At 40.1% G+C, this 25988-nt stretch overlaps 2 protein-coding genes across 7 annotated transcripts in view; both read left to right on the forward strand.

The window, feature by feature from the left end:
• Positions 1-32: 32 nt before the first annotated feature.
• GANC (glucosidase alpha, neutral C) lies at positions 33-25635 on the forward strand. 3 transcript variants are annotated; one of them, XM_030482473.1, is made up of 24 exons: positions 33-272; positions 1303-1365; positions 2645-2753; positions 4303-4430; positions 4959-5141; positions 6010-6055; positions 7365-7431; positions 8795-8891; positions 9400-9580; positions 9925-10078; positions 11297-11532; positions 12440-12566; positions 13474-13553; positions 14449-14592; positions 14991-15087; positions 15461-15562; positions 16065-16308; positions 17964-18028; positions 19130-19206; positions 20422-20496; positions 20926-21039; positions 21585-21697; positions 22236-22339; positions 25303-25635. In XM_030482473.1, the coding sequence occupies exons 1-24, from the start codon at positions 244-246 to the stop codon at positions 25362-25364; spliced, it is 2697 nt and encodes an 898-aa protein (XP_030338333.1). In that variant the 5' UTR covers positions 33-243; the 3' UTR covers positions 25365-25635. The 3 variants fall into 3 exon arrangements, 2 of the variants coding, with proteins under 2 accessions (XP_030338333.1, XP_030338331.1); XM_030482471.1 differs by lacking the exon at positions 25303-25635 and adding an exon at positions 23188-25283; XR_003990915.1 differs by lacking the exons at positions 21585-21697; positions 25303-25635 and adding an exon at positions 23188-25283.
• CAPN3 (calpain 3) overlaps positions 25329-25988 on the forward strand; it is a 35679-nt gene continuing 35019 nt past the window's right edge. For all 4 annotated transcript variants that reach the window (XM_030482484.1, XM_030482486.1, XM_030482485.1 and 1 more), the window contains exon 1: positions 25329-25412. In XM_030482484.1, coding sequence (XP_030338344.1) covers positions 25365-25412 — 48 coding nt within the window. In that variant the 5' untranslated portion in view covers positions 25329-25364. The remainder of the gene's footprint in view (positions 25413-25988) is intronic.

The raw sequence follows: 25988 nt of genomic DNA on the forward strand, positions 1-25988 counted from the left end.
GCGGCGCGGGGGGCGGAGCCGCTCCCCGGCTGGGCCCGGGCTGTCACCGCCCCCGGGTGCCAATCGGCGGCCCGGCCGCGCTCGGGGCCCGCCGGCTGCGGCGGTGACAGATCATCCGCGGGCGAGGAGAGGCCGCCTCAGGAGGAGCGCCGCCGCTGCCCCGGCGGCCGACCCTTCCTCTGGTAGTCCCTGGGCCCTGCCGCCGCGGGGGTCACCTCTTCTCCCCACCAGGGCAGTTACGCCATGGAGGCGGTCACGCCGCGGGAAGTCAGGTAACGCTGTCCGGTGGCCGGCGCTCTCCTCGCTCCCGGTGTTGCCGGCGTGGCGGGCCCGGGTCTCGCAAGGTCCCAGGGTCGCCGGGGTGCTGGGCCAGCGTGCGGGAGCTGTGCTGTGCTGGTGCCACAGAGCAGGTTTCACAACACAGGCTGCACCGCTGAAGGGTGATCAGGGTCCAAGGTGTCAAATACGGCAACAGAGTCCCACAGTGCTGGTGCTGAAACCCCAAAGGTGCATGTGTATCTTCAGGCAAAAATGGGAAGCGTTAAATTGCCCAAATATACCGTGAGGTTTCTAATAATAATCCAGGTGTGTTAATATTTAGTTCACAGTAATGGTCATCAAGTCTTCATGGCTGCCATCTGCATTTTATATGTTGAATGTACATAATTAATAAGTATTTTATAAGCATCATCTCTTTGCCAGTGTTAACACCTTATTCTCTTCCATGCATGTCTGAACTCGGCATGTTCTGGGAAGTATTTCCATGGTAGGCACTACTGGCAGTCCATTTTTTCAGACAAGCCAAAAGATTTACTGTTACCTAATGGATCTAAAAGTTACCTCAAGCCTAGACATAACACAGAGCTGTCAGCAGGGCCATCAGAAGTCCTGCTGCAGGTAGAAGAGAAGGATGCAGGGCATCTCCTTTTTTGTCAAGCCTGCCTCTTTTTCTGTTCCTATTACTGGAACATAATATTTAACTGTAAGGACTGCAGAGTGAGATCTGGCCTGAAAATGCAAAGCCCCAAGAATTCACTAGTGCTGAAAGTCAGTTCTGTTAGTCACAGATAAAATTGCCCAAATTATCAGTTTAGAAGGAAATGATTTAGCACAGAACTAAATGTGTAAGAAATTCTTCCCATATCCACACACAGTACTTCAAAGTCCAGCGCATTTTATATCACCACAGTTGTCTGCACTCTCTTCAATCCTTACCCCTCTTGAGGAGGACCCTCATCATCTGATCATTCAGCAGGTGTTTGGTGAATACATTCAAGTATTTTCTTTATCTGCTCTTTCTAGTGTCCAAGACGAAGCTGTGGACAAAAGCACCTTTAAGAAATGCAACCAGATTGCTTTTTACAGGTAAAGAGAAGAATTGTAGTGTAGCTTTGGTTTGGTTTTGGTTTTGGTTTTTAAACCAGTAGTATTAAAAGATACAGAAAGTAGTTGCACGTAGATTTTAATCACAGCATGTCTGCTACTTTCAGGATTTAGCTTTCAAAGTGAGCATTCCACTCACCTCTGAGTATGCAGTAATCAGCATATTTTAAAAGGTGTAATCCAGAACATCTTCTGTTAAAATTCAAAAGTCATTCCTCTCATCTGACAAAGCCCCAGCAATATTTTAAGTATTGCTGTGTGAGTGAAAGGAATGATTGCCCAATGTTATGCTAATTAGTCATTGACATAATTGGTTACATAATTTTTCTGTTCTGAAGGAAATTAGGTTCAGAAACCCCCAAATAACATTTTACCAATGGGAGCAGGACTCCTTCCTCTTTTCATACCAACCCTTTCCAGCCTGTCACCATTTTAACTTAACACATCTAATTTCTCAGCAGGAGGTTGCCACACATTGGCAAGCATCAGATCTCATCTTTGCTCTGCTTTTAAAAGAAATCCTTTATCTGATTGCTCACATTTGTGCAATTTCTGTTTGCAAGGAAACAAAGTCAGGTTACTAATGAAGAAGGTTCCCTTTAAGGTAGCCTCCAAGATACTTATCTTCAAATAGTTCCTAAGACCTGGCGTCAGCAAGGAGTATTCTACAAATAGTTGAAAGAACCTCTGTTTCAGGGTCTCTGTCCTAAAAACATCATGAAGACCAAAAGCTGTGGTCAAAAGTCAGTAGTCAGCAGGCTTATTGAAAAACAATTTCCTCAGGGTGTATTCAGGAGGTTACAAATTACGAACATAAACTACTTCATCACCACAGAATGTAGAAGCTGTTCACCAGAGGGTTGCAGGTGAAGCAGGGATTTATGACAGAAAATGAAAAACAGGTTATTCAGCGGAAATTTCTTGGGTCATGGAAAGAAGAAGAATGTAACTGGACAGCTGAGAATTTTGTTGGACAGTTGAATTGAGACTACTGCTGTTTAAAACAAACCCCTATAGAGTGGTGATGGGTGAGCAAACCCCTCTAACATCTCATTCATAAACATGTATGTGTGCTTAATCATGTGTAGTTATATTATTATATTACTTCTTTTTCCCATTGACTCAAAGCACTGATAATAATTGTATTTGAAAAATTTCAAGACAAAATTATTAAGTAAATATTTCTAACAATATTATGTCCCTCTGTGTGATATAAGCTACAACAATTAGGGTGACCAGAAATAATTTTCTGTCTTGACAGGCGTCAGAAACTTCTGCACCCTGGAAAATCCTCTTATCGAGCATTGTTGGAGTCAGTCACATTGAGTGATGAGAATGTCAAATTCCAGATTATTCATGAGGAGAATAAGGTGAGATCCCACCCAGCATAAGAGGGTGCTTACAGAAAGAGCAGTGAATATTATCAACAAGTCTGATAATATTTGCAGGTTTTGAGGTTCTGCAGTGATAGATATTTAAGATATGATGCAAAATATCAGTCTAAAGATGTCCTTACTGGTCAGTATTTATTTGACAGCTTGGGACTGGGCAAGGAGAACAGGTATTTTAAGGAATCTTTAACAACTTAATGAAAATCTGAATAGAACTCAATCTGAGAAAAAAAAAAAAGTCTTTAATTCAATGTTTTCTCCACTATTCCAAAATAATTAATTATTTTTCCGTAAAGGAATAAGAAGACCAGCGCATCCTAACCATACCTTTGTATTCTTGTCTTTGCACAAAGGCAGTTTTTTGGGAAAAAAGAAGTCTTCTTTGCATTTAAGAAGACAGCCAGGAAGAGGTGTGTCCTCTATTTCTCCAGTTTAACAGCTACCACATTCACTCAGAGAATAGGCAGCCTAACCTGTCCTCAGATTGCAGGAGTTTGGAACTACAGCTCTCTTCCATGCTTGAAGCATCACACTATATAGATACTCCGCATAAATATGTCTTCTGCATCTCTTGTTAATCCTGACCTTCTACGCAGTCAGCACAGAAAAAGGAGCCTATTTTTTTTTCTAGATTTTAAGGTAGATGAAAGACTGAAGGCTCTGTGGCTTCCTAGGCTATTCAGGGGTTTATATAAAGCTGGTATAATACATATCCTCGGAAGCAAAGTCTGGAAATCCAAATGAATCTTTTCTATCTTGCCTACTCTCCCTTTGGTATTATGGCTCTTTCGTTCTTTCATGCCTTTGATGAGAGCAGGGCTGATTGACTTCCAGGTAAAGGGAAAATATATCATGCCAAAGTTCTTCAGGCAGTTTTGTGTCTCACAGGAGGAGAGATTAAGAAAGGAAAAAAAACAGGGAAAAAACAGATTTGTGGTGTAGGGATCTTCCATGGAAGAAAAATGAGTCATTTTGTATGAGCTAGAACAGAGTGACTTCCCACTCTAAATAGCAAATTACAGTGGGTAGGGCAGTATAATGCATTTTCTTTAGATGTGCTTTAGGTACTTCCAGGTACACCTGTGTTATTCTGACACAGTACATCAGTGTCAGCTCCACTGTGAATACTAGTGAACACAGAGCACTGACATTTTGCAAAAGGCGCACATCTCGGTAGTATCCCACTCTTACACTGGCAGAACAGTAGTGAAATTGTCTAGACTTCATGATTAGTGTATACTACAGCTGTTTTCCATTGTTGCTTGTGGGGAGACCTGCAAAATGCTAGACATGAGAGACTTGAAGATTAAGAGTGCATTTAAAAAGAATTGCTTCTTTGAAGAGGAGAAGTAGAGTTAGCTGTGTAAATTCAAATGGATGATGATTGTTGCTCAGCAATGCTAAAGCACATTAGATCAGAAAGCAGGCATGGGTTTTTTTTCCAGACAGTAAATTTTTGGTGATGTTGAGTTGAAAAGCAAGTTGATATTTTTTATCACTGGCAGTTTATCTGTTTGTTTACTTCCAGGTTCTTCTACAAGTAGAAATTTGTGAAATAGAAGGCAATATTTTCAGGCTTAAAATTGATGAGGCATCTCCTCTCAGAGCAAGATACAAAGTTCGTGATGTTCTTATAAAGGAACCTACCACCCAAAGGTAAGTGATGGGAAGATGATTTAGCACCTTAGTAACTTACACAGCTTCATTTGCAAGAGTGTTTTACTTCTCCCTCATTTGTGCTACACTGCAGTTGTCTCTATATAATACAAATTTGTTATAGGAAGAGAAAATAAAAATGCATGTAGTTAATTTTTTAAAAATTCATGTTAAATACATAGAAGAAAGTTTTGTCACATACGTAAGAAACTTGAGGCTATTTGGCCCAATCAGAAAATAGCCTACTTGTTATGATGCACCATTTTTACCTAAAGCATTACCTGTTAATGTGAAAGGAATGCAAACTGGATAGTTTTCACTGCAGTTCTGTAGCCACCTGTTGCGCTGTGCAGTGAACCCTGAACACCGCATGTATTTCTGGAGTTCTTTGCCTCAACATTAGCCTTGAAATTTTTATAATGTATGCAGATATTCTCAGCCCATATTTTGTTTCAAATAAGTATTAGTTACAGTGTATTTCACGTGCTCATAATTCATATAAAGTTGATGTTGCTTTTCATTTGCCAGACTTTTCATATCCCAGAATGAGGGAGGTATTTTGGTGCTGTCAAGTGTTAATGAGGACTACAAACTTCAAGTCATAGCAAACCCCTTCCAGGTTGAGCTACAGTCCAAGGGTGAGACTATTCTGAGCATGAATTCCAATGGGTTGTTATATTTTGAGCATCTACAGCCGCCTCCCAGTGATAGGTACAGTATCTGTCTGTCACACCCTAGTATGTACTGATTGTGCTTTAGCTAAGATGAACAATTCTATGGAATTGCAATTTCTGGCATAGAAGCTCTTATGCATTGAAATCTGTCTTTCCTTCTACTTTATACCGCTAAGTACAATGGTAAAGTTTTAACTTCACCACTTCAGATCAATTCACTGCAGACTCTTTTAATCCCTTGCAGCATCCATGTGCAAAATATTAACCTCATTTAATGGCCAATTCTGTAAAATGCTAAAGTATCCTGGCACCCCTTGCCTTTCTTGGGAATAAGTGATGGTAGTATGATGAGTTATTAGTTTCATCTCCTTTTATGACTAAACTTACTCTTCAGGTATGTTTTATTCACCATATAAGCTCTTGAAGTTTTGTTCAACTTAAAATGTGCCATACAAGCAACAAGATTTTACAGGTCAATCTCACTGCAAAGCACTGGAAAGGTGAGAAAACACAGTGCAGGACATGTCATGACTAGGAAAAGAGCATAGGAAGCATCTGTCCTAGAGAGCATTATTTCAAAAATTGTAATTAACAGAGAACCCATAATAGAGAAATGGCAAAGAAGTGAGGATCTGGGTGGGTAAAATGCTGATGCAGACAGAAATAAATGTGAAAGGCCAAGAAGTCAATCTAACTCAAATATGGAGTGAAGGTTATTTTAAGACATTGAATATTAAAATGATTTGAGGGTTAGAGCTCTCAACTATGACATCAATTTTCAGAATAGTCAAGCACCAAAACTCTAATATAATGTTTAAGGCAATGCATAATGATAAATGAATTTTCTGGTTGAAATCCTTACTTATGTTAACAATAACCTGATGATTTGTATTTGTTTTTGCTAGAAAACCTACAGCAGAAAATGAGGAGGCAGCAAGTGATTCCTCTAAGGTAACTCATGCTTACTTCAATTTCAGCATGAACATTTTGTAGAAAGGAGAATTAGAATCATATGTTCATTTCTCCTGGTGCTACGTTTACAAATATAGTCTAACCACTTTCCAGTGAAATTAAAAAAGGATCTGGTATTTTATATTGAGATATTTTGTAGTTTCACAGTTGAATAAAGATTTGTGTGTTTTACCAGGGCTATAAAAGGCATCAGTCAAGTAGATCTAGCTCAAAAACGTCTTTTTCCCTGGCCTTCTTACTTAGAATGTCTTTCCCTTTTGTTCTTTCAACAGTCCAAAAACATGCCTTCACATACATTCATGCTTAATACAGAAGTAATATTCTGTCTGAAAAAAGACCAGGTCCTGGCAGTACATACAGGCACATACCAGTGTTCTCAGGAGACTGAGTTATGTCCAAGATATAATTTTAGCCTCCTGTAGAACAGATGGCTGCTTACTCCACTATCCTGTTATAAATGGCAGGGGCTGTGCTGCCTTCAGCATACTTGTGTCTGAACTCTGAGTTCTGCCAGGGAGTGTGCTTGCTCTAGGGAAGTCACACAGCTGCAAGAGGCCACATCTGCTTATTCTCACATGAATGTAGAAAAGAAAACTGGGAAAGACACTGCAAAAAGTGGAAATTCTAGCACAATGAATGGCAGGGCAAAAAGCTCAAAACCTGAAAGAGACTGAAAGTATCAGTTACATGCACAGGACTCTGGAGAGTCTCGTAAGTTTTTTTGTTGTCTGACTCTTACTGTTTAGGGAGTGGGTTGGTTTCTGTTTGTATAGGTTTTCCTGTTTGGTTCCATCCGTGCAATATTTGCATTTCATAATCATGTTCAACATCCAGAAGAAAGACATTTTTTATAGTGAGAACAATCATTCATTGGAACAACCTCCCCAGGGATGTGGTAGAGTCCCCATCACTGGCAGTTTTCAAGATGCAGTTGGACAGGGTGCTAGATAATCTCATCTAGGCTTCCTTTCCCATGAAAGGTTGGACCAGCTGATCTTGTGAGGTCCCTTCCAACCTGGGCTATTCTGTTGTTCAATGATTCTACCCAAGAACTCAGGTGTTACTTTTATGCCGTAGCAGAGTGCATGTGTGCTCCACTAGCATGTCAGTTCTTCAGTGTAAATTCCTGCAGCAGGATCTGAATTGTGTTTTGGATTTATTTATATTAAACATATTTGGCAAAAAAAAAAGAAAAGAGTTAATGTACAAATCTCATGTGAATGAATATTCTTCTTAGAAATACATGGTGTGAGCAGTCGCATTTGCAAGGCTATTTCTGTTTATGCAGGAGACACAAGAGGATCTGGGTCTCTGGCAAGAGAAATTTGGCAGTTTCTTAGATATCAAAGCTCATGGTAAGAATCAGTCCAGTTCTGAAAACTGCTTTACATATTTGTATATACCTGTGTTCATTTGTGTTTCTGTCTGCTCTCTGTTTAGCGCTTAATGTTCGTAAATGTCTCGCCCGTTTCTTTTAATTTGCCTATCAGATATCAGTGATGGGTAAAAAATCTGACAAAAATACTGGAAATAGTCATTAGATTTCTGTTCAGGAAGGAATACATTAAATGTGACCCATTTTCTCAGTTTACTGTGCACCATTTTTGATACAGCATAACCCTGTCTGCATTGGCTCACTGGTATATAATGCATTATTTCCTTTTTTCTTTTCTTTTTTAGTATCAGTACATAACTGATTTCTCTTGTAGTTTATTCTCATGACAGATCAGAAATCATGATATCTAAGCATTAGTAATTGTCACAGAGAAAATCTTTTGTAAGTGGTGACTACAAAACTGCAATACTGAACAGTCTTAAGGGATAAGAACGTTATAGAAATGTGTAGGTCAGTAGCTCAAATACAGTTTAAATTATTAGTTACCAAAATTTGTGATGCTCTGCTGTCTGTCCAGTTGTATTCTACGTTAATCAAGTTGGTTGTCTTTGTCCATTACCACTATCATGCAGACATGGTAACCAGCAGCTGCAGTAGGGAGAGGGAAGTCTGAAAGAGCTTCCTTTTGGTGACAAGAGTTTCTTCAGTTGACAGTCAAGACACAGAGGGGCAGGAAACTGTTACTCTTGTTGTTCGTGCTGTATCTGACGTATTAGGCCAGCATCATGTTTTTCTGTTTCTCTGTGTTGGAAGAATAAAGTCCACATGGTCAGGTTTGGATCCTGAAGCCACTGCTTGTCAGTCTACAGGATCTCTGGTCACCTGCCAAAAGTTGCTCTGGATTCACTAATGTGACAAGATGATATCATTGGCAGAGGCTCTTGTGCATGCTACTCCCCTGGCTGAGGCTGAAGAGAAGAGCAGTAGAAAAACAGGCAACTCTCAGTCTAAAGTCCACTCTGCTGTACCACCATGCTGCAAAGCTTGGCTTGTAGGTACTGGGCTAGAAACAGGAGATAATTTCAAGCAGTTTCACTACAGAATAAAGAAGTGACCTCCTATTACAAGTTTTTTTTTTTCTATTAAAGTGATTTATTTTACCCTCTTAAGCAGATCAAAATCAGAATAAATACAATAAAATCTGTTTAAATCTTTACCTCTATACTACAGAAGTAATAATGAGGGTGAAGTTGAAAGCAAGTATGAAAGAGCTAATTATTAAAACTTGCTTTTTGATATATTTTTTTTAGATAGGTTGTTCTGCTCTGTTGCTTTCTGAGAATGGAACTCTGTGGTCTTCTCTTTTAATGTTATTCCCACAGGTCCTAGTTCTGTAGGGGTGGACTTCTCTTTACGTGGATATGACCACGTTTATGGAATACCACAACATACGGAAGGACTTCTTCTCAAAAACACCAGGTAAAGGTAGCGAATTTCTAGAGAAAGCAGCATCATTTTTGTAGAGGAGAGCTGTAACATTGTCTTAATAATTTAATGCAGGCAACAGCTTGAGATATGTATGTTATATAGTGTATAACTTAGTTTAATGATACAGCAAACTGAATCATAGCTGCTGTCCATGTGAAGTAAGTTGTTCTGCTTTCCCTTCCCACTCTGCAATTTCATGAATGACCCTTTCTGTTCTCCCTCCATCTTTCATGCTTTTTGTCTTTTTTTCTAAATCATATTTTAGGACTTGGAGCAAATGAACAGTATTCCCACTGGCAGCAAAAATGTTGTTTGATTCAGAAAGCTAGGACCAAAGCAAAGAAACAGTAATCTACACTGTCCACATTTCAGCTATGGATGCGAAACTAAAGACCTTAATATACAGTGTTCACTGAGTTTAGTGGAATGGCAAAAGAGCTAAAATTGGCCTGGTACAAGATGCTTACATATAACAAACACATCTGTTTGTTTGTCCTAGTGATGGTGATGCCTACCGGCTTTATAATTTGGATATCTTCGGCCACAAGATACATGACAAAATAGGCATTTATGGTTCTGTGCCGCTTCTCTTAGCACACAAGCCTAACAGAACTTCAGGGATCTTCTGGCTGAACTCTTCAGAAACGCTGGTGGATATTAGTACAAAGGCAGTAGCTGAGGTGAGAGTTGCTCACTTTCCTCAGGATATAATAATAAAAGAAAACACTCCAGGGCAGGGCCAACAGGAACATAACACAATTATTGGAGATTTATCTTCTGCTCCCTAATGAATAACTGTCAGTATCTTCCTCATGTCCTCCCTATGGCTAACTATTACTCTATTTTGTATAAGCAGTATGCAAGGTAAAGGATTTGTGGAGGATGTGTAAGAAACATTCTGTGTGTATTCCTAATACCTGCCAGGGATGTGTTAGTGAATTTTGTGGGTTTCCATCTTCACTCCTTCACTGAACTAAATTTTGATATAAAGAGATACTCAGTTTTACCTTGATTTTGTTCAAAGCACGGGCTGTCCGGATCTGCTGCAGAGACTGCTAAACAGAAAGCAGTGCCTCTAACTGATGTACGCTGGATGTCAGAAAGTGGGATCATTGATGTTTTCCTGCTGATGGGACCCACTGCATTTGATGTCTTCAAGCAGTTTGCACAACTGACAGGTACTCGCATAATTGGAGTCTGTACGGCACGTTTACCTGAGAGATCTCTGAGGAACATGCTGTACCCAAGAGTGGATTAATATTTACCTAGCCTATTGTGTGCAGGAGGCTAATTGTTCCCAAATTGCAGCTGGTAGAGCAAAGGCTGGTGCTTTATGAAGAGAGCCTTCCATCCTTGTTTTTCCTAGCATTTGCAGCTGGCCGAACTTGGCCCTAGTGGAGAAGCCAGCATAATTACTGCTATCTGAAACTGCTCCCTTAGGTGAAGAGAGGAGACACAGGGGACTAGAACTGCCAGTCGCCATCAAGACTGGCCACCTTATAATGAGGAAAGGCAGAAGTTACAGAGTAATGTATCCTGGAGAGCAAAGAAGATGATAGGTAACTGTCTTGTGTGTCCATTAGGGAGGGGAGCAGAGATGGCATGCAGATCTGGGAAAGGAAAGCACCAAGAGGCTCAGTAATAGACTAAACAGTGGAGGCAAGAGGACTAACATTTTATGAAAGCAGAATTCTTTATGTACTAAAGAGAATTAACAGCACAGAAACATCCCTGGTAGTTCCTTAGTGTGTTAGCAATGATTGTCTGCTGCACAGATGTTATGGAATGTTGTTCAGCTGCATAGGAGTAGGAAGGTAGCCAGATGGCAAGAGGATCTCTCTAAGCGGATGTGCAGGCTCAGGAAAGTTGTTTCCCAGCTCCTTTTTGCCATATGTGTACATATCTACATGTTTTCTAATTTAAAAAAATCCTAACACTTACAGTTCCAGGGTTCTCCCCGTACTGGAGCACCTGTGGGCCTGTTTACACTACTCAGGTCCAAGCAGTCACAGGAATTGCGTTCTTACTGATTAAAATCTATTTAATTATTTGCATTTATGACAGTTAATCTAATCTAGAACACTTTTACATGAAAAAAGAATAGAACTATGTTGGTTGCTGCGGTAACACTTCAGCGTCATGGAACAGCAAGTTCCGTCTCATTCTTGTATTATCATTACAGCCCTCTGCTCTTTCTGGCTGTTGAGCTCGTTGTAATGTTTGTTATTTCATGAGTTCAGTCACTTTGGTATGAAGAATGTGCTCTAGGCTCAGCCTAGGCCAGCATCCCGTAAGTCTGGACAGATACATCTTAATCATGATAACTTTTCCAGAGAATCTAGATAAAATCCTGAAGGGTATTAACAGTGTTATCTTCATTCACGTGCTCTTCCTAGGCACTCAAGCCCTGCCCCCTCTTTTTTCTCTGGGCTACCATCAGTGCCGGTGGAATTACGAGGATGAGCAAGATGTCAAGGCAGTAGATGCTGGCTTTGATGAACATGACATTCCTTATGATGTGATATGGCTGGACATAGAGCACACAGATGGCAAGAGATATTTTACTTGGGACAAAAAGAAATTTCAGAACCCCAGAAAGATGCAAGAACATCTCAGGAAGAAAAAACGCAAGGTAAATAATATGGCAGGAAGAAAGAAAATAGTTCTTTTGTCTTGTTTAATTCAGCTCCTCATGCTGTTTTATTATTTCACAGTTTATTCTCTACCCTGACCATAACACTAAGTCTGACCTAAGTAAAGCTCCATCTTGCAGAAGCAGCCTAGTGCTGTTCTTAATGGGCACAGTAGACAATTATTCTACTTAACTTGAGCTTTCACCATTGGTAGCTGCTACCGTTGCTTCAGCTTTTCTTTGTATTGATAATACTTTTTATTTTCTGCTTACAGTAACTGGGATTTGGCCTTTATGTTGATACCATAAACTAAATGTTTTTTCCTTCTGGTGAAGTCCTGGTATGATGTGCAGCCTGATAGCTTATTTAGTCTATATTTCTGCTTTTACAGCTAAAATACTTTCCTTGGAATTGTAGAGGTATTAAAATGTAGACAGTTAATATCTAAGAGTTGTAGAATTGATTAATGCTTGATCTTTGCCCGAAGTCAATGAAGAGGGGACTACTGAAATAGCATTCAAGTTTCACAGTCCCGTAGTTGGAGATACAGTACTTTCCCAGCTTTTACAGTTAATGCCAGCAGAAAGTAACTACAAAATACAATGCATGGATATTTAAAAATATTAGAAACTTCTGTTGCTGCTGTGTGTTATACAAGCTATTTTATTTTGGGCTCTTCTTTCAGAAAGGCAAGAGGAGTTCATGCTCTCATTGTAAATTCAGTTATTATACATAAGTCTGCCACAGAATAGACAAGAACTGGTAACTGCTTTCTAAAATTAGTGACACAGCTACCTTCTTTACCTGAAGTGAAGTCATTATTTGCCTTTTATCAAAAGTGAACTCTTACTGGTTTGTTCAGTATAGTTGATGCTAATCATGCATTTTATTTTCTCATCCTGGCAGCTTGTCATCATTGTTGATCCCCACATTAAGGTTGATCCCAAGTACACCCTGTATTCACAGGCAAAAGACAAGGGATATTTTGTGAAAGACAGAAATGGGCAAGATTTTGAGGGTATCTGTTGGCCAGGTAAAAAAACACTCTGTCTCTACATTTCAAGCTGTTAATTTTAAAAATGTTGAGGAGTAATTTAATTGGAACCCATGGAAGTGAAATTAAATTCGTACATTCCTTGCAGTTTTTATAAATATTCATAATTTCATATACTTTGTGGTTTCTTTGGTACAGTCACGTTTTGGTTGCCTCATCTGTGCAACTTCCTTTGTTACATCTATTGGATCTGTAGATAGTCACAGTGCCTAGAACTAAAAAAGTGCATTTGTCAATCAGAACAGCTATCTATCTTCCCAACTTGTCTTGGGAACAGAAATCCAGTCACAGCCTGCTGCAGTGAGCACAGCTCAAGTAGTCTGGATGAAATTAAGTGAACCCTGATACTGAAGACTTTGATAATACAGATTTGACATGTTATTTTCATGAGGAGATCTCATTGTGAGGAGGCGAAGGAGGCTGTCCTTCTTCTTTACAGACAGAAAGCCCACAATGCTTGCAAAGAAATGAATATGAGAAAAATCAAGGACATATTACAACTTCTAGCAGCTTGGCAGGAGGTAGTTATTCAGCTTCTCGGCAACACTTTCCTGTTTGAGTTTCAAATACCGGGGATGCTGTCTCTCTCTGGCTTCCTGTTCATATCTGAACATATTTCAAACTGCTATCAGTCATCCTTAAATGGTGCTGAGCTTCAGACCTCCAGAATTTATGTGTTGGTCTACAGAACATGGAAAGAGCTGTACTGAGTTCCAAGCCAGCCTGAAATTTGCTTTTGAGCTTTTGTCTCAGAAACAATAGCAACTACATTATTGCTTCCTACTGCTGAAAGTATACTAGTCTTAGGCTGCTGTATTTAGGTGCAAAGACAATGCATTCTTGCTCTTAAAATCAGGTATATAATTGGGATCTCCCACATCCACAGGTTCCTCTTGTTACCTGGATTTCACCAATCCTGAAGTGCGAAAATGGTACGCAGATCAATTTGCCTTCAAAACATACAAGGTTTGTATTTATTTGCTACGATCTACCTATCCCAGGATGCCTGAAAATGGGAGAGAGAAGATAAACTACTGGCTAAGCAAGTTGTTGGCTTTTGTAGCTCTATTGCCATATAAATATGTATAATATAAATATCTTGATAAGCTGAAGTACCCTAGAAGGATTTTCTCCATGGACTTGTCTACCCTAGAAAGTTGAAACCCATATGCCACCAGTGAACCTGCCCACTTAGTTGCAGCAGCAGGATGGACAAACTGCAAGCATTTTAGCAACTCGTAGTCTAACACAGCTGCTGCAGTTCCAGTTTTTACTATCATGATAGCACAGGAGGAGTGATGTGGGAGTGCTCTCTCGTAGCTTGTGGTCACTTCACCCTGACCTTCCTTCCAGCACTCCTGTCTAGTGCTGAAAGTGTCTGGGTGAACACTGCTGGACTCCTCCAGTTCCACCTGCCCTGCCCTGAAGTTCTACTTTGCAGTAGGGTTGTTGAAACCATTCCCCCAGTAGACATGCATAGTAGACGTTTCTCTTGCTGCTTTTGCTCTCCAATTTTTCTTTTCTGGCTTTCGGTTTTTAACTCATGGCTGTTTAATACTTCTCTTTTGCCTGCCTCTTTTCCCTCGCCAGAAGGCAGGAATAGCAAGTATCCGCTGAGTTTTCTCAGAATCGCGAAAATCAAGTGGGCTTGTAGGCTGCCATCCTGACCAGAAGGGCCACCAAGAGAGATGAGATGAATGATTGGCAGCTTTCATGTGACCACAGGAGTATATATGCTATGTCTTGCTTTGCTGCTGCTGTTTCTACTCGTAACCCAGACTGGTCTGATACCCCCTAAAGACAAACATACTAAGTTACAGCAATGGCTCTTTTATGTACTAATTGCAACCCTGTGTCGTAGGGATCCACTAATATCCTCTTTGTATGGAATGACATGAATGAGCCTTCAGTCTTCAAAGGGGCAGAACTAACCATGCAGAAAGATGCTGTGCACTACAACAACTGGGAGCATCGGGAAGTACACAACCTGTATGGATTCTACCAGGTAGAGTATCTGGAGGTGAAAAACAGCAGTTATTTTCATGGAGTATGTCTATTGTGGTAATTTACACAGTGGTAGGTGTTCTGTAACCTCCACTAAGGACCAAAACTCTGTCATACTGGATATTGCTATATTTAAAGTAAACTCTGTGATTGGTCACAAGAAAATGTGACAACATCTGTGCCTTTCTGCCACAAAAATGTAAATTACATTGTCTGTGACTGCCCAATATTTATTCTTTTTCAAGTATATTCTAATAAGAAAGTGTTATTTTAACCATATGTATTATTTGTGGGTACAAACTTCTTAATTTTCCCATCTTGGAAAGGCTAAAAAGGCAGTGTAGCAAATATGCTAATTATAGACTTTGTCTTCCTGACTTTAATGTTCATAATTTTCAGCAAATGGCAACTGCAGAAGGACTCATCAAACGGTCTTCAGGGAAAGAGAGACCATTTGTCCTCACACGATCTTTCTTTGCTGGATCACAGAAGTATGGTAAGTAAGAACTAGTTGGACTCCTTCCATGCTGCTTTATTCTATTAAGTTTGGTGTGTAGTAGTTAAGTCTAGAGAGGACAGGAACTATCTATCTTAGAAATACTGACATAATGAGCTCCTAAAAGTGCAAGCAGTTAAAAAATCAGGAGAGGCTGGAAATTATGTACAAGTTAAAGGCAGAACAACCTGTGTCCTATGACAAACCACTACTTGCTTTTATTGCATATTTCAGGAGCATGCACATGTAAAGAAAAAAAAGTGGCAATCAACAACAGTTAACCAGTAGTTCATGACCATTCTTGTCTTCTTTCCTTAACCTCAAGCATAAAATAAAGCATACACCAAACTTTCCTGAAATTGGATATTTCCAGGGGCAGTGTGGACTGGAGATAACACAGCAGATTGGAGTTACTTAAAAATATCCATTCCAATGCTTCTCACCAACAGCATGGCAGGGATTTCATTCTGTGGAGGTAAGGTGTTTAGCTGGAGCTGATCACTATGCATAAATCACTGGTGCCACCAAGCTTGTATCCCAAGACAGACTTCAACACAGATGGTGGAAAGCTCAACAGGCCAGTGCATTTTCAAGCAGTTTCACAGATTAGTCTGGTTTTGGAAGCCAATAACCTGGCTATCACCAACATTTCTTCACTAACTTTTATGTAGTGTTTCCATTCTATCTGGAGCAGTGGTCTTCAGGTGGTGTTCCACAGCATCACTGTGACAGTCTTCTGTCACTGGGGAAGGCACTCACTTAGCCTCCAAAAGCTCTCTTGATATTTTCGTTAAAGGATAACTTCTTATACCAATTTTTCGCTTTTATTTGGACAAGCAGCTGCCCAACAGCATAACTGCAAGCACCCTGTGAAATGCATGGGTTTATACACTCGGAATGTTTGTTAGAGGAGAACTTCACATTTTATAGAATCGTTTCCCAAACTGTGTATTTTTATTTGTCTGCGCAATATCTAGCTGATGTGGGAGGGTTTATTGGAGATCCAGAACCAGAATTACTTGTTCGCTGGTATCAGGCTGGAGCCTACCAGCCCTTCTTCAGAGGTCATTCTAACATGGAGAGCAAACGGCGAGAACCGTGGCTCTTTGGGGAGAAGAACACCCAGATCATCAGGGAAGCCATTAAAGAGCGCTACGTCCTTCTGCCATACTTATACACACTGTTCTATCGGGCACACACAGCGGCTGAACCAGTTATGAGGTAAGAGCATAAGTTAAGAGGTTTAGTGATATCTTCAAGAAGTTACTTGGAGGAGGGAAATTAAATTACTGCCTCTTACTTTTGTGTTTACTTACTTAAATATTAAGAAAAAACCCACACAAAAATTGCTAAGCTCTATTTCATGCATTCTTCAAGCTCTGATAGGGTTCTCAGAGGAAAATTATTGGTTTGGGTTTTTTTCCAAATGATGCCTGGAATATGTTACTTCAGTAAACACTGCACAGTCTTTAAACGTATTTTAAAGTACTGTGGACTCCAAACATCTTGTCATCATAAAGAACATTATGTAGTATTACAACCCACACTTTAAAAAGTGCTTAATGGAATCAGAACTTGCTGACCTAAAAACGTAAAGACTGTTTTGCCTATCATGAAAATATTTGTCACAGCTGAATTGATACTGTTATATAAGCTTATTTCATATTGATAATTTGATCCTTTATCTCTGCAGTAGTTCTTAGAATTTTTCTTTTAGTAAAGAATCTATTAATCTAGAACAGAAACTAAATCTGCTGCTCTCTAACCTTTAAGAAAGTGCGTCAGTGGAACTGAACACAACAATCCTTTCAGCAAGAGATAAATGTCAGTAATCTCCCTGATATTACTGTGTCTTTGAGGTTGCCCTAGAACTGTCCTTTTGCACTCATTTACCTTTACTTATTGTTATGCAAATACAATACATCTAAGTTTTAAAAACATAAAGGTCTTTTGACAAGGGTTGAGTGGTTTGAGTTTTGAAGATAATTTGCATTACAGACATAGTGTAAGCATCTGTTTGCATGTTATATAGGCATAGATGCCCCTGTTGTATGCACTGGTAGAAGTCGGTTTCTGTCTTGAAATTAAGCATTGACATCTGCACTGCCCACAATATTAAATAAAGCTTCGATTGTGTTAAATTTGCTGCAGTTGGTACAGAATTAGAGAGGAAGCTTGGTATTTTTCTCACTGAGACAAGCAGAATGGAAAATGTGTCTCATTAGCAAGCACATGAACAGCAGAGCTGCAGTGAACAAGTGGATGCCTATGACTGAGCAAGTGGGCCAGGCTTTTTGTGTAAGGAAACCCAGACCCTGTCTCTGAATGAGCTATTATTGTCATAATCTCTCAAACTTTAAATATACAACTCCTGTTCTGTAAGCAGATGGTTATTGCACTACCGTTTTTTGAGAAAGATTGAAAACAAACTTCTGGTGCAGGTTTTTCAGTTGTGACCAAGAGGAGATACGCTATCAAAGCAGCAGCGAGCTGCTGAGAACAGGCAGGGCTGCAGGGACTAGCTCATCAGGTATCAGCATTGCTGGTACACTGACAAAGGCTCATCAATCTCTCCTTTGCTAGAAGGAAGATATGCACAGTGCAGGTTTGGAAGGAGGAAAGTAGGAAGGAAGAAAGTGAGGCTACAGGAAGCCAAACCATAGGTACATTGGAGTGTCTTAACCTATGTTGTACTGGGAACTCTCATCAGTGACCCAAAAGGGATACTTTAAGGCACAGAAGAGGATCTTGCTCTATCTTCAGTTCTTGGTAGCCGTACCTTGTAAAGAGAGGGAGAAAATGGAGCCTCAGAAGGCCTTGAACAGGCTGGTGGGAGAGGAGAAACTAACTGAATCCCACTATCTTTCTTTCTGCAGGCCTCTCTGGGTAGAGTTTCCAGGGAACATAGAAACTTTTGGTGTGGAAAATGAGTACATGCTGGGTAAGCAGGTGTCTTCTTATTCTCTGGAATTTGAGTTAAATATTTTTGAGCTGAGGGAGTGTTGCAGGATGAAAAGAAAACTTGAAAACTCCACCCAAGGCTTTTATATTGTAACTGAATATAGAACTCAAGACCTCTTTAAGGGACCCAGTTTTAACAGCACTTTGAAATAGGGGTCATATGAGATGCAAAAACTGAGTTCAAGGTCACAGTCATTATGAAAAGACATGGTCATTTTTGACCTAAAACATGGAAGTTCCCTGTAGCAGCTAAACCACAGTCTGCTTCAGAAATGACGGTAGTAAACAACTACCATCCAAAGCTGGTTGGTTTTTACTCTGATGTGGCTGGCTGCTGAAGTCAGTTTTCTCAGAAATTAAACTGAAGAGAGAAGTGTGTTTGTGTGAAGCACATTCAGTCTATAGGGGAAGAGAGAATGGGAGGGGAATGGGGCTTTTTTTTTTTTTTTTGTTACCTCTGGGCTCAAGAGTGCCTTCTAATGGCTTTCAAATTAAGGGACATTCACCTCTCAAGCAGAAGGCTGACCAAGGTAAGCAGGACAGGGCAGCAAAGCTAAGAGTGGCGAAGCAGAGCATTTCAGAGGGCTCTGGGAGTTCAGCTTGCATCACCAGTGGTCAAGGAGGGAAGAAGTTTATCAGACTGTACAGTCTATATATATTAATGTGGTTTTTTAGGAGCAAAGAACAACCATCCCCAGCTCAACAAGCTTAAACAGAATTAGTTTTGGTTTTTACAAAGACATTCATGTGTTCCACTCTTTTGGTTAGAAAAGCGTTATTTTGTTTTTCAACCAAAGAGCAAACAGGCAGTCATCTCTCAGACTGTGAGGGACCCAGAAGTGCCTCCAAGCTGGTGGGTATACAGTGCAGCTCCATCCTAGTGCCATAACAGAACAAGGCCCAAGCAGCCATCAGCTCCCTACACATGCCTTTTTTTCCACTAGAAAGGGAACCTAAACGTATGGTGTGCCCAAGCAAGGCCCTAAAATGGCTATGGGAGGCTGACAACCACAGAGCATACAGCTTCTGCTCCGATCAGATGGAGCCTTGAGGATCACAGCATGTTTATGTTTTTCTCCAGGAAATGCTTTGTTGGTGCATCCAGTCACAGAGAAAGATGCCAAAGCAGTGAGTGTTCTGCTTCCAGGATCAGCGGAGGTGAGGATGAATATATATACAGTAACCTTCCAGCTCCCCATCAGATAACTGAGCACTGCTGCTGTGCCAGGTGCCAGCCAGCCATTCTATGCCACTCTGCACCTTCCTTGCATCTCAATACCTTGCATCTCAATGCACCTTCCATCTCAGTACCTTCCATCTCAATACCTTGCATGCTTGGCTCACAGTAAATTTACTTTCTTGCCTTTCCAAGACCTGCTGTGCAAATCTTATGTCTCTTATAATTTAAATCTCCCCTCAAGGCTTGCTGCTTCTCATGGAACATCAAAAAACGGCTTCAATAAATTGTCAGTTCCCTTTTTTCACATATTTCTCTTTGGGTTAAACTTCTCTTTTATGTGCAAGAAAAGGGATCTTTGAAGAAAGGTCATAAGGAAATCAGACGGAAGATGTACTGAGGGAAAATTAAAACAAGGAAATACAAGCCTCAGTATCCTGGGACATGCATAGCAAAGACTGACACGTAGGGAGATCGGTTCCTCTCCGAAGTTTATCCACAGGATGGCACTGTGATCCACTGCTACAAGGAGTGGCTGCAGCAGCTGAGAGGTGGAAGGGAAAGAATTTGGGAAACATAGTTCCTAAGGGAAAGCCTGAGACTAGAGAGGAACGAGAGGAAAGACAGCAGCAATGCAGAGCCTTGTGACTCTGCTGATGCACCAGAGGACAATTAGAATTCTTCTCAATATAAGAAGAACAGCCTAGGCTCTCTAAACAGGAAAAGTATTTTTATCAAGATCTCTGTGGGAATTGACTGCCTGGCACACTTGAAGCAGTTAAACCTGCTAGAAGGTGTGATGCATAGGAAGTTTCAGATCTAGCTCTTTTTTGTAACTTGTTATCAGCACCTTTATTGTTAATTTTCTCTCCAATATAAATATGCTTATTCTGGAAATAAGCACTTCTAGATTAAAAAAAAAGGTATTTCATTGTTTTGCACTTTCAGATGCTTTAAGACATACAAGATATTGTGCGAACTGTAGAAAAGATCAGCTTATGCTTGTGCTTCAGGAATGAGAATTTATTCTTTCCATCCAAAAGGTAATTTGTTTTTAAAAGTAGATTATATTTCTTGCATATCAAATAGGTTGTTAGGAATAGTGACAGGAAGGTTAAGCAGAAGAGTAACTGCATCTGCAGAGGGAACAGGTCTTGCCATATATATCATGCTCATTCTTTTTTAATTTTTCCTAGATTTGGTATGATTTCAGGAAATTTAAACGAATGGAAGATCCTGGCACTCTGAAGATCCCAGTGACACTGGAGAATGTATGTTTGTATTTTAAAATACTACTTTCACTGAGCAGAAAAAAACCCAAAACAAACAAATAGGCTTTTGTTTTGTTAATATTTAAAATCAGAAAAGCCTTTTCAGTTTCCTTGTAGGAATGTAATCTAAAATAGCTTTTGTAGAGAAAAGTCTCATCTCTTTTGTTGATAGATGGAACACCAATGTGTCCTGGTGGTAAAGTGAGATGATATAAGGGTGACTTCTCCAAGCAAAGATATTTCACTTGTACACATACAGGAAAATTACTACTATTCCCATTGTTAGTTGAATAGTTTTCTTTATGTACTTGTGGTAGAAGTTCATTTCTAAGCTTTGATAAGAGTTATCCCTTCAGTTATCTCTGTTCTAAATTAAACTTTTATGATCAGAGAATAAGAACCATTCTACCCTGGCTTTGTTTCTTGCAGATTCCTGTATTCCAGCGAGGGGGTACCGTGATACCTCTGAAGACCACAGCTGGAAAATCTACTGAATGGATGGTAGATACTTCTTATGAACTCCACGTGGCTCTGGACACAGAGGTACTTGGGGTTGATGTTCCCTTTACAAAGTTGTGGTTTACTCCCTCTGACCGTTTTAGGTCCTTGCTGCCTGTTTGATCAGCACAATGGTATCTGCCTCTGTATGCCAAATGGTTCTCCTCCACTTCTACTTGGGGGGGTCCTGTCTGCCTACCACCATTCCCTCAAAGTGAGACTATCTGAGGATAGCAGAAGCAGAGCATTTTTCTGACCTTTCTCAGCCCTCCTTTAGTCCCTTGGAGAAAGGAGCAGAGAATGAGCAGGCCACAGACTTCCCCTTGAATACAGAGGGAACTTATCACAACTTTCTCTTCTCATAAATGAGGTTAACATCTGGCACACACATCAATTTACAAAACCAGGATGTCCAAGTCTTCAAGCACTCTCAGAGCTGGACTCCCTGAGCCTTACGGGGATACAAGTAGCTAAAGAAAAATAAACACATATGCTTCACTATGAAGCATGACATGGTGAGACAGTTTTAGTCTCATTGCCCAGCACTAGAAGCTGCTGTTGATTTGTACTCCATTTGGTGCGTTTCACAGGCCTCTGCAATAGGTGAGCTCTACCTAGATGATGGGCACTCATTTCAATATCTCCACAAGAAGCAGTTCCTGTATCGGAAATTCACTTTCCACAAGAGTATTCTCTCTTCAAGGTAACAGCACTTATGGACAAAAACCACCAACACGGTGTCATTGGAAATGCCTCTTCAAGTTCATGAGGCCTTCTTACAAACATATTAGTCTCAGAAATTGCTTAGTGAAGTCCCAGAGCATGCAGAATCTGTCATAAAACTGCAGAAGTAAACAATGCTCTACATAAGTCTAAGGGCAGCAACACATGAAATGTTGGACTCTTCCAACTTGAGATATTCTGTGATTCTGTGTGGGAACTACGAACAGACACCATTACATGTAGTCTCCAAAATATACAAGCAAAGCACTTGAAAGGAAGCATAAGGAGACGTAACCTACAAAGGTTGAGTGAAACAACCTAAAAGCCAAAAATATCCATAGCTGCTTGTAAGGAAAGAGATGCTAAACGGGTTTTACTTTTTTTCAGGAGAAAGGTAAATAGAGGAAAGGAAACCAGTATAGGGAACTTTCAGGGTGAGACTGAAGTAGTACTTTCTCTGTATGATGTTGAACTTCTACTGATGGATGGAAACTAATGTGTATGAAATAATTTTCCAGCTGCAGAGATGAAAGTGGACAATACCAAACTATGTGTGTGGTTGAACGGGTCATAGTTCTGGGATTTGGACATCAACCCACTTTTGTGACGGCCTGTTCCAAGGGTAATGAACTGACTTCTGTTTTACTACAATATTTTGAAATACCGTTGCCCTGCTGCCATTTACTACAGGTGGCAAACTGACAGCTTTATAAAGGAAGTGTTACAGCATGGGGAGCATCGTTGGTTGCTCCTTTTTTGATATCAAGGACAGAATTTAGTGAAAGGAGCCATCAGCTACTCACCACTAATATTACATGCAAAACTGAAGAACAGTTTCTTTATAAGGCAATAGATACATCAGTAATTCAGAATTAACAAGTTCAGGTAAACTTGTCCTGCACAGAATACGAGCAGAGATAGCATTTCAAATGAAGGATGCTCAGGTCTGTAAGCCTGGCTAGTCTAGAACAGGAAACTTGCAGACAAAACCAGAATTACTTTTCTGTTCTCTTGCTCATTCAGAAGTGTCTGGAGTTCCTGACTATGGGGGAGTCTAGAAGTTGTGAGGGATCCCCTGTGGATAGGCAAGCATCTACAGAAATGGCTTATCATTTCTGGATGCATTTCAGGCACATCCCTTCACTCTGGGAATTATGTGGACATGGACTTTCTTCCTCCGCTTGTCAACCTCGAGGACTTTTAGGATGTTTGGAGGAAAACCTATGCTGAAACAAGGGCTATATTTTTTTCCAGAAAAATCCTTGAATAGTTTGAAAGGTCAGGAAAAAAGAAATATTTTTCCCAATTCTATTGCATTCTTATGTGTAAACTGGGCAGATTTGATTACTGTTTCTTTTTTACTCAATCCTTTGCACCAGCGGCAGGGATAGTCTGAATTAAAAACTGGAGGGAGTCTTGTGTAACTGTTTCAGAAGTAAATCATATAGTAAATTCTGTCATCCTGTTCAGATGGGAAAGAAAAAGAAGTGGTTTTCACATATGATACGAAGACCTCTGCGCTGACACTGGAAAATTTAGCCCTGAGTCTTGCTGCTGACTGGAAGATTTGCGTCAACTGAAAGGAGACACAAGTTCTTCAGAGAATTCATTGAGAATTTGAGGGAAAGTCAGGACAACTTAAAATGTTAACTTGAATCCAGTTGAATCAAGCAGCGTATTCCCCACCTGCACCCCCAAACTAACATTTCCTACAACTTTTCCTGTAAAGCACTGATTTAAACTTGGATAGCTCTTCTATTCAACAAAAGTAATAGCACTAGGATTGTATCTTTGGAGAAAAAATCTGAATACTATCTGCTGCAGAGTAGCCTCACTTTTGCATTAAGACTGAGTTCTACCTTCACTTGCACCAAAAAAAATCATAAATTGATGAGGTGAGACTGTTGCTCGTTGGCATGGGTGTTAATGTAAATATTTGGAAATCCCACTATTCAGAGCCTAGAGTACTTGAGCAGATCTGGGGCAGTTTGACAAGGAGCATCATTAGATACACCAGACACAGAGGTTACCAGCAGAGTTCTACCTGCAAGCTGCTTTGTGAAAGCAAACACAGGAGCCACCCAGTGTTATTACACACACTTCCCCTTTCTGGTCCTTATGACAGTGCACAATTAGGTAGTCTGTGTAGGAAGGTAAACAACGGTTTACAGTTCAGTCACTGAAAGTAAGGTTTGAGTAGGTTGTACTAGTCAATTGTGTGATAGTAAAAGACAGTGATGTGGGAGTGCCGGAGTCTCTCCAAGAGCTGGCTTTGAAACTGGCATTTGGATTTTGAAAAGGCACAGGTATATTAAGTGTAACACTGGCGTAGGGTAGCAGCTAGACTCATGAAGAAACATTTTGCATGTTATTGGTCCCCAGTCTCTGCAAGTAATACTTAAAGACTTTTGTTAGGAAAGAATTGTCATTTTTGGATGATTTAATGTCTTTGGTTAAAGCCAGCCCAGTGAAGCAACTGTGCTTATGGAGAGCTCTTCTCCACATTCTCCAACTCTTGCCAAGGTTTGGCTTCCTTTGCACATATTTTAGTAATTTCTTGGTCAATTTTTAGTATCTGGCTGAGAATTGATCTTGGTATTTATAAAGCAGTTTTTTAATGGGATTAGTTCTGCATTTAGCCATCCAACTTCATGCTTATTCACCTTGATGGTCCCTTGCCTCCTTTTCCCACCATCTCTGCAAACAGAAGTGGTGTGTCCTGGTGCTTTCTTCCCTTTCAAAACTAGGAGACACCCCAAGTCCCACATCCCCTACATCCTGCTTATTGTCACAGCCCTTTCCATATCAGGCATCTCTTTTTGTAGGCTACAATTGCTCCACAGCTCAAGTTGTTTGCCCTTTCCCTTTGCTACGCTTGTCAACTGTATTATTTTAAAACCGTTTCTGCTTTGAGTCAAACCTGAACATGGCATCTGTTGGGTTTTGGAGATATAAAAGGGCAAAATTTACTTAATTTCTTTTAGCAAGATAAGGAAGTATTTTATGAAAAGATCGGTAGATGAATTAGGAAACAGAGGATTGTCACCATTTTTACCAACTAAAGGTAGTGTAACAGTCCATTTGTACATTGTTCCCTACTCTTCTTACTGAGTTCTCCCTGTGCTTGGTCAGTCATTCCCACCTGCTGCTGTTTGTCCTCTGCAGGGCAGATTTCTGGGAATAGCAAGTGTGAGAGCAAACTGTGACTACTCTGCTTTGCCTATCAAGCACAGTTTGTTCCCCACCAGACCCCTAGGTTCCTCTGCAGAGTTCCTCTGTTTGTCAGCCCCTTCTAGCAGACCATGTGAGCCTCCACGCCAGGAACTAGCAGCCTAAATGCTGCTGTGCTTAATGCAGACAGGATAATCCAGGTAGAACAGTAGCAAATAGATCTTTTACATCTGTGAGAAGAGAGACAGACCCTATTTTTGTGACAGATCCTATTTTTCTATCTGCTTCTAAGCATTAATTGACAATTGCTTCTTATGTTTAGCATTTTAATGAAATGTTTTAACTGGTATTTCTGAAATTGAAAAGTACGTGAAATAAAGTAATGAAGCAAGTTACTTGCCTTATTCCTTCCAGATGTCTTTCTACTGTTGAGAATAACTACTAAGTGTTCTCCCAAGGGTATCTGGTTAAAGTGAATGGCTATTCTTTTATACTCTGGCCTTCAGTACGATACCTGCACTACAGTAAGTATTCATGGGTCAATATTCAGTGGTATGAAGTGCCTAACTTCTATGGATTTCAATAGGAATTGGTTGCTGAAAATCTTAAGCAGTTGTGTCTTTAGATCCAAGGAAATAAATTCCAAAGAATATAATTTGTATTGATATTTGTAGCAACTCACATACTTTTCCACATATTTATACTATAAACCAAGAAATGAATTTATAGAATATCTTTACCAAAAAAGTAATTTAATTCAATTAGTGAAAACAACTTTAAAAAAAATTAATAGAAATATTATCATCCAGGTAGCTCACTTTTGTTCTGTCTGAACAGGTCAGGTATTGGGATACTTCTGCTTGAAAGAAATGTAGCTGCAAAAGGTCATTTAATTCCTAAGGACAAAGGGTGTGTTTTGCTGTTCTTCCCAAAACAGAGCTCTGTGTACAAGGGGTAATAGATGAATTTTTTCATTGGGCAAGAAGGAAGAATATGAAAGAAAGAACATATGCACAGGCTCCAAAATGAGCATTTTTGCTGAAGCTGTGCAGCAAGAGGCCCTTGGATCTCACTACTTGCATTGCTCCTGAAATATCCTG

Source organism: Strigops habroptila, chromosome 4, assembly GCF_004027225.2.
Source record: "Strigops habroptila isolate Jane chromosome 4, bStrHab1.2.pri, whole genome shotgun sequence".
Lineage (NCBI taxonomy): Eukaryota > Metazoa > Chordata > Aves > Psittaciformes > Psittacidae > Strigops > Strigops habroptila.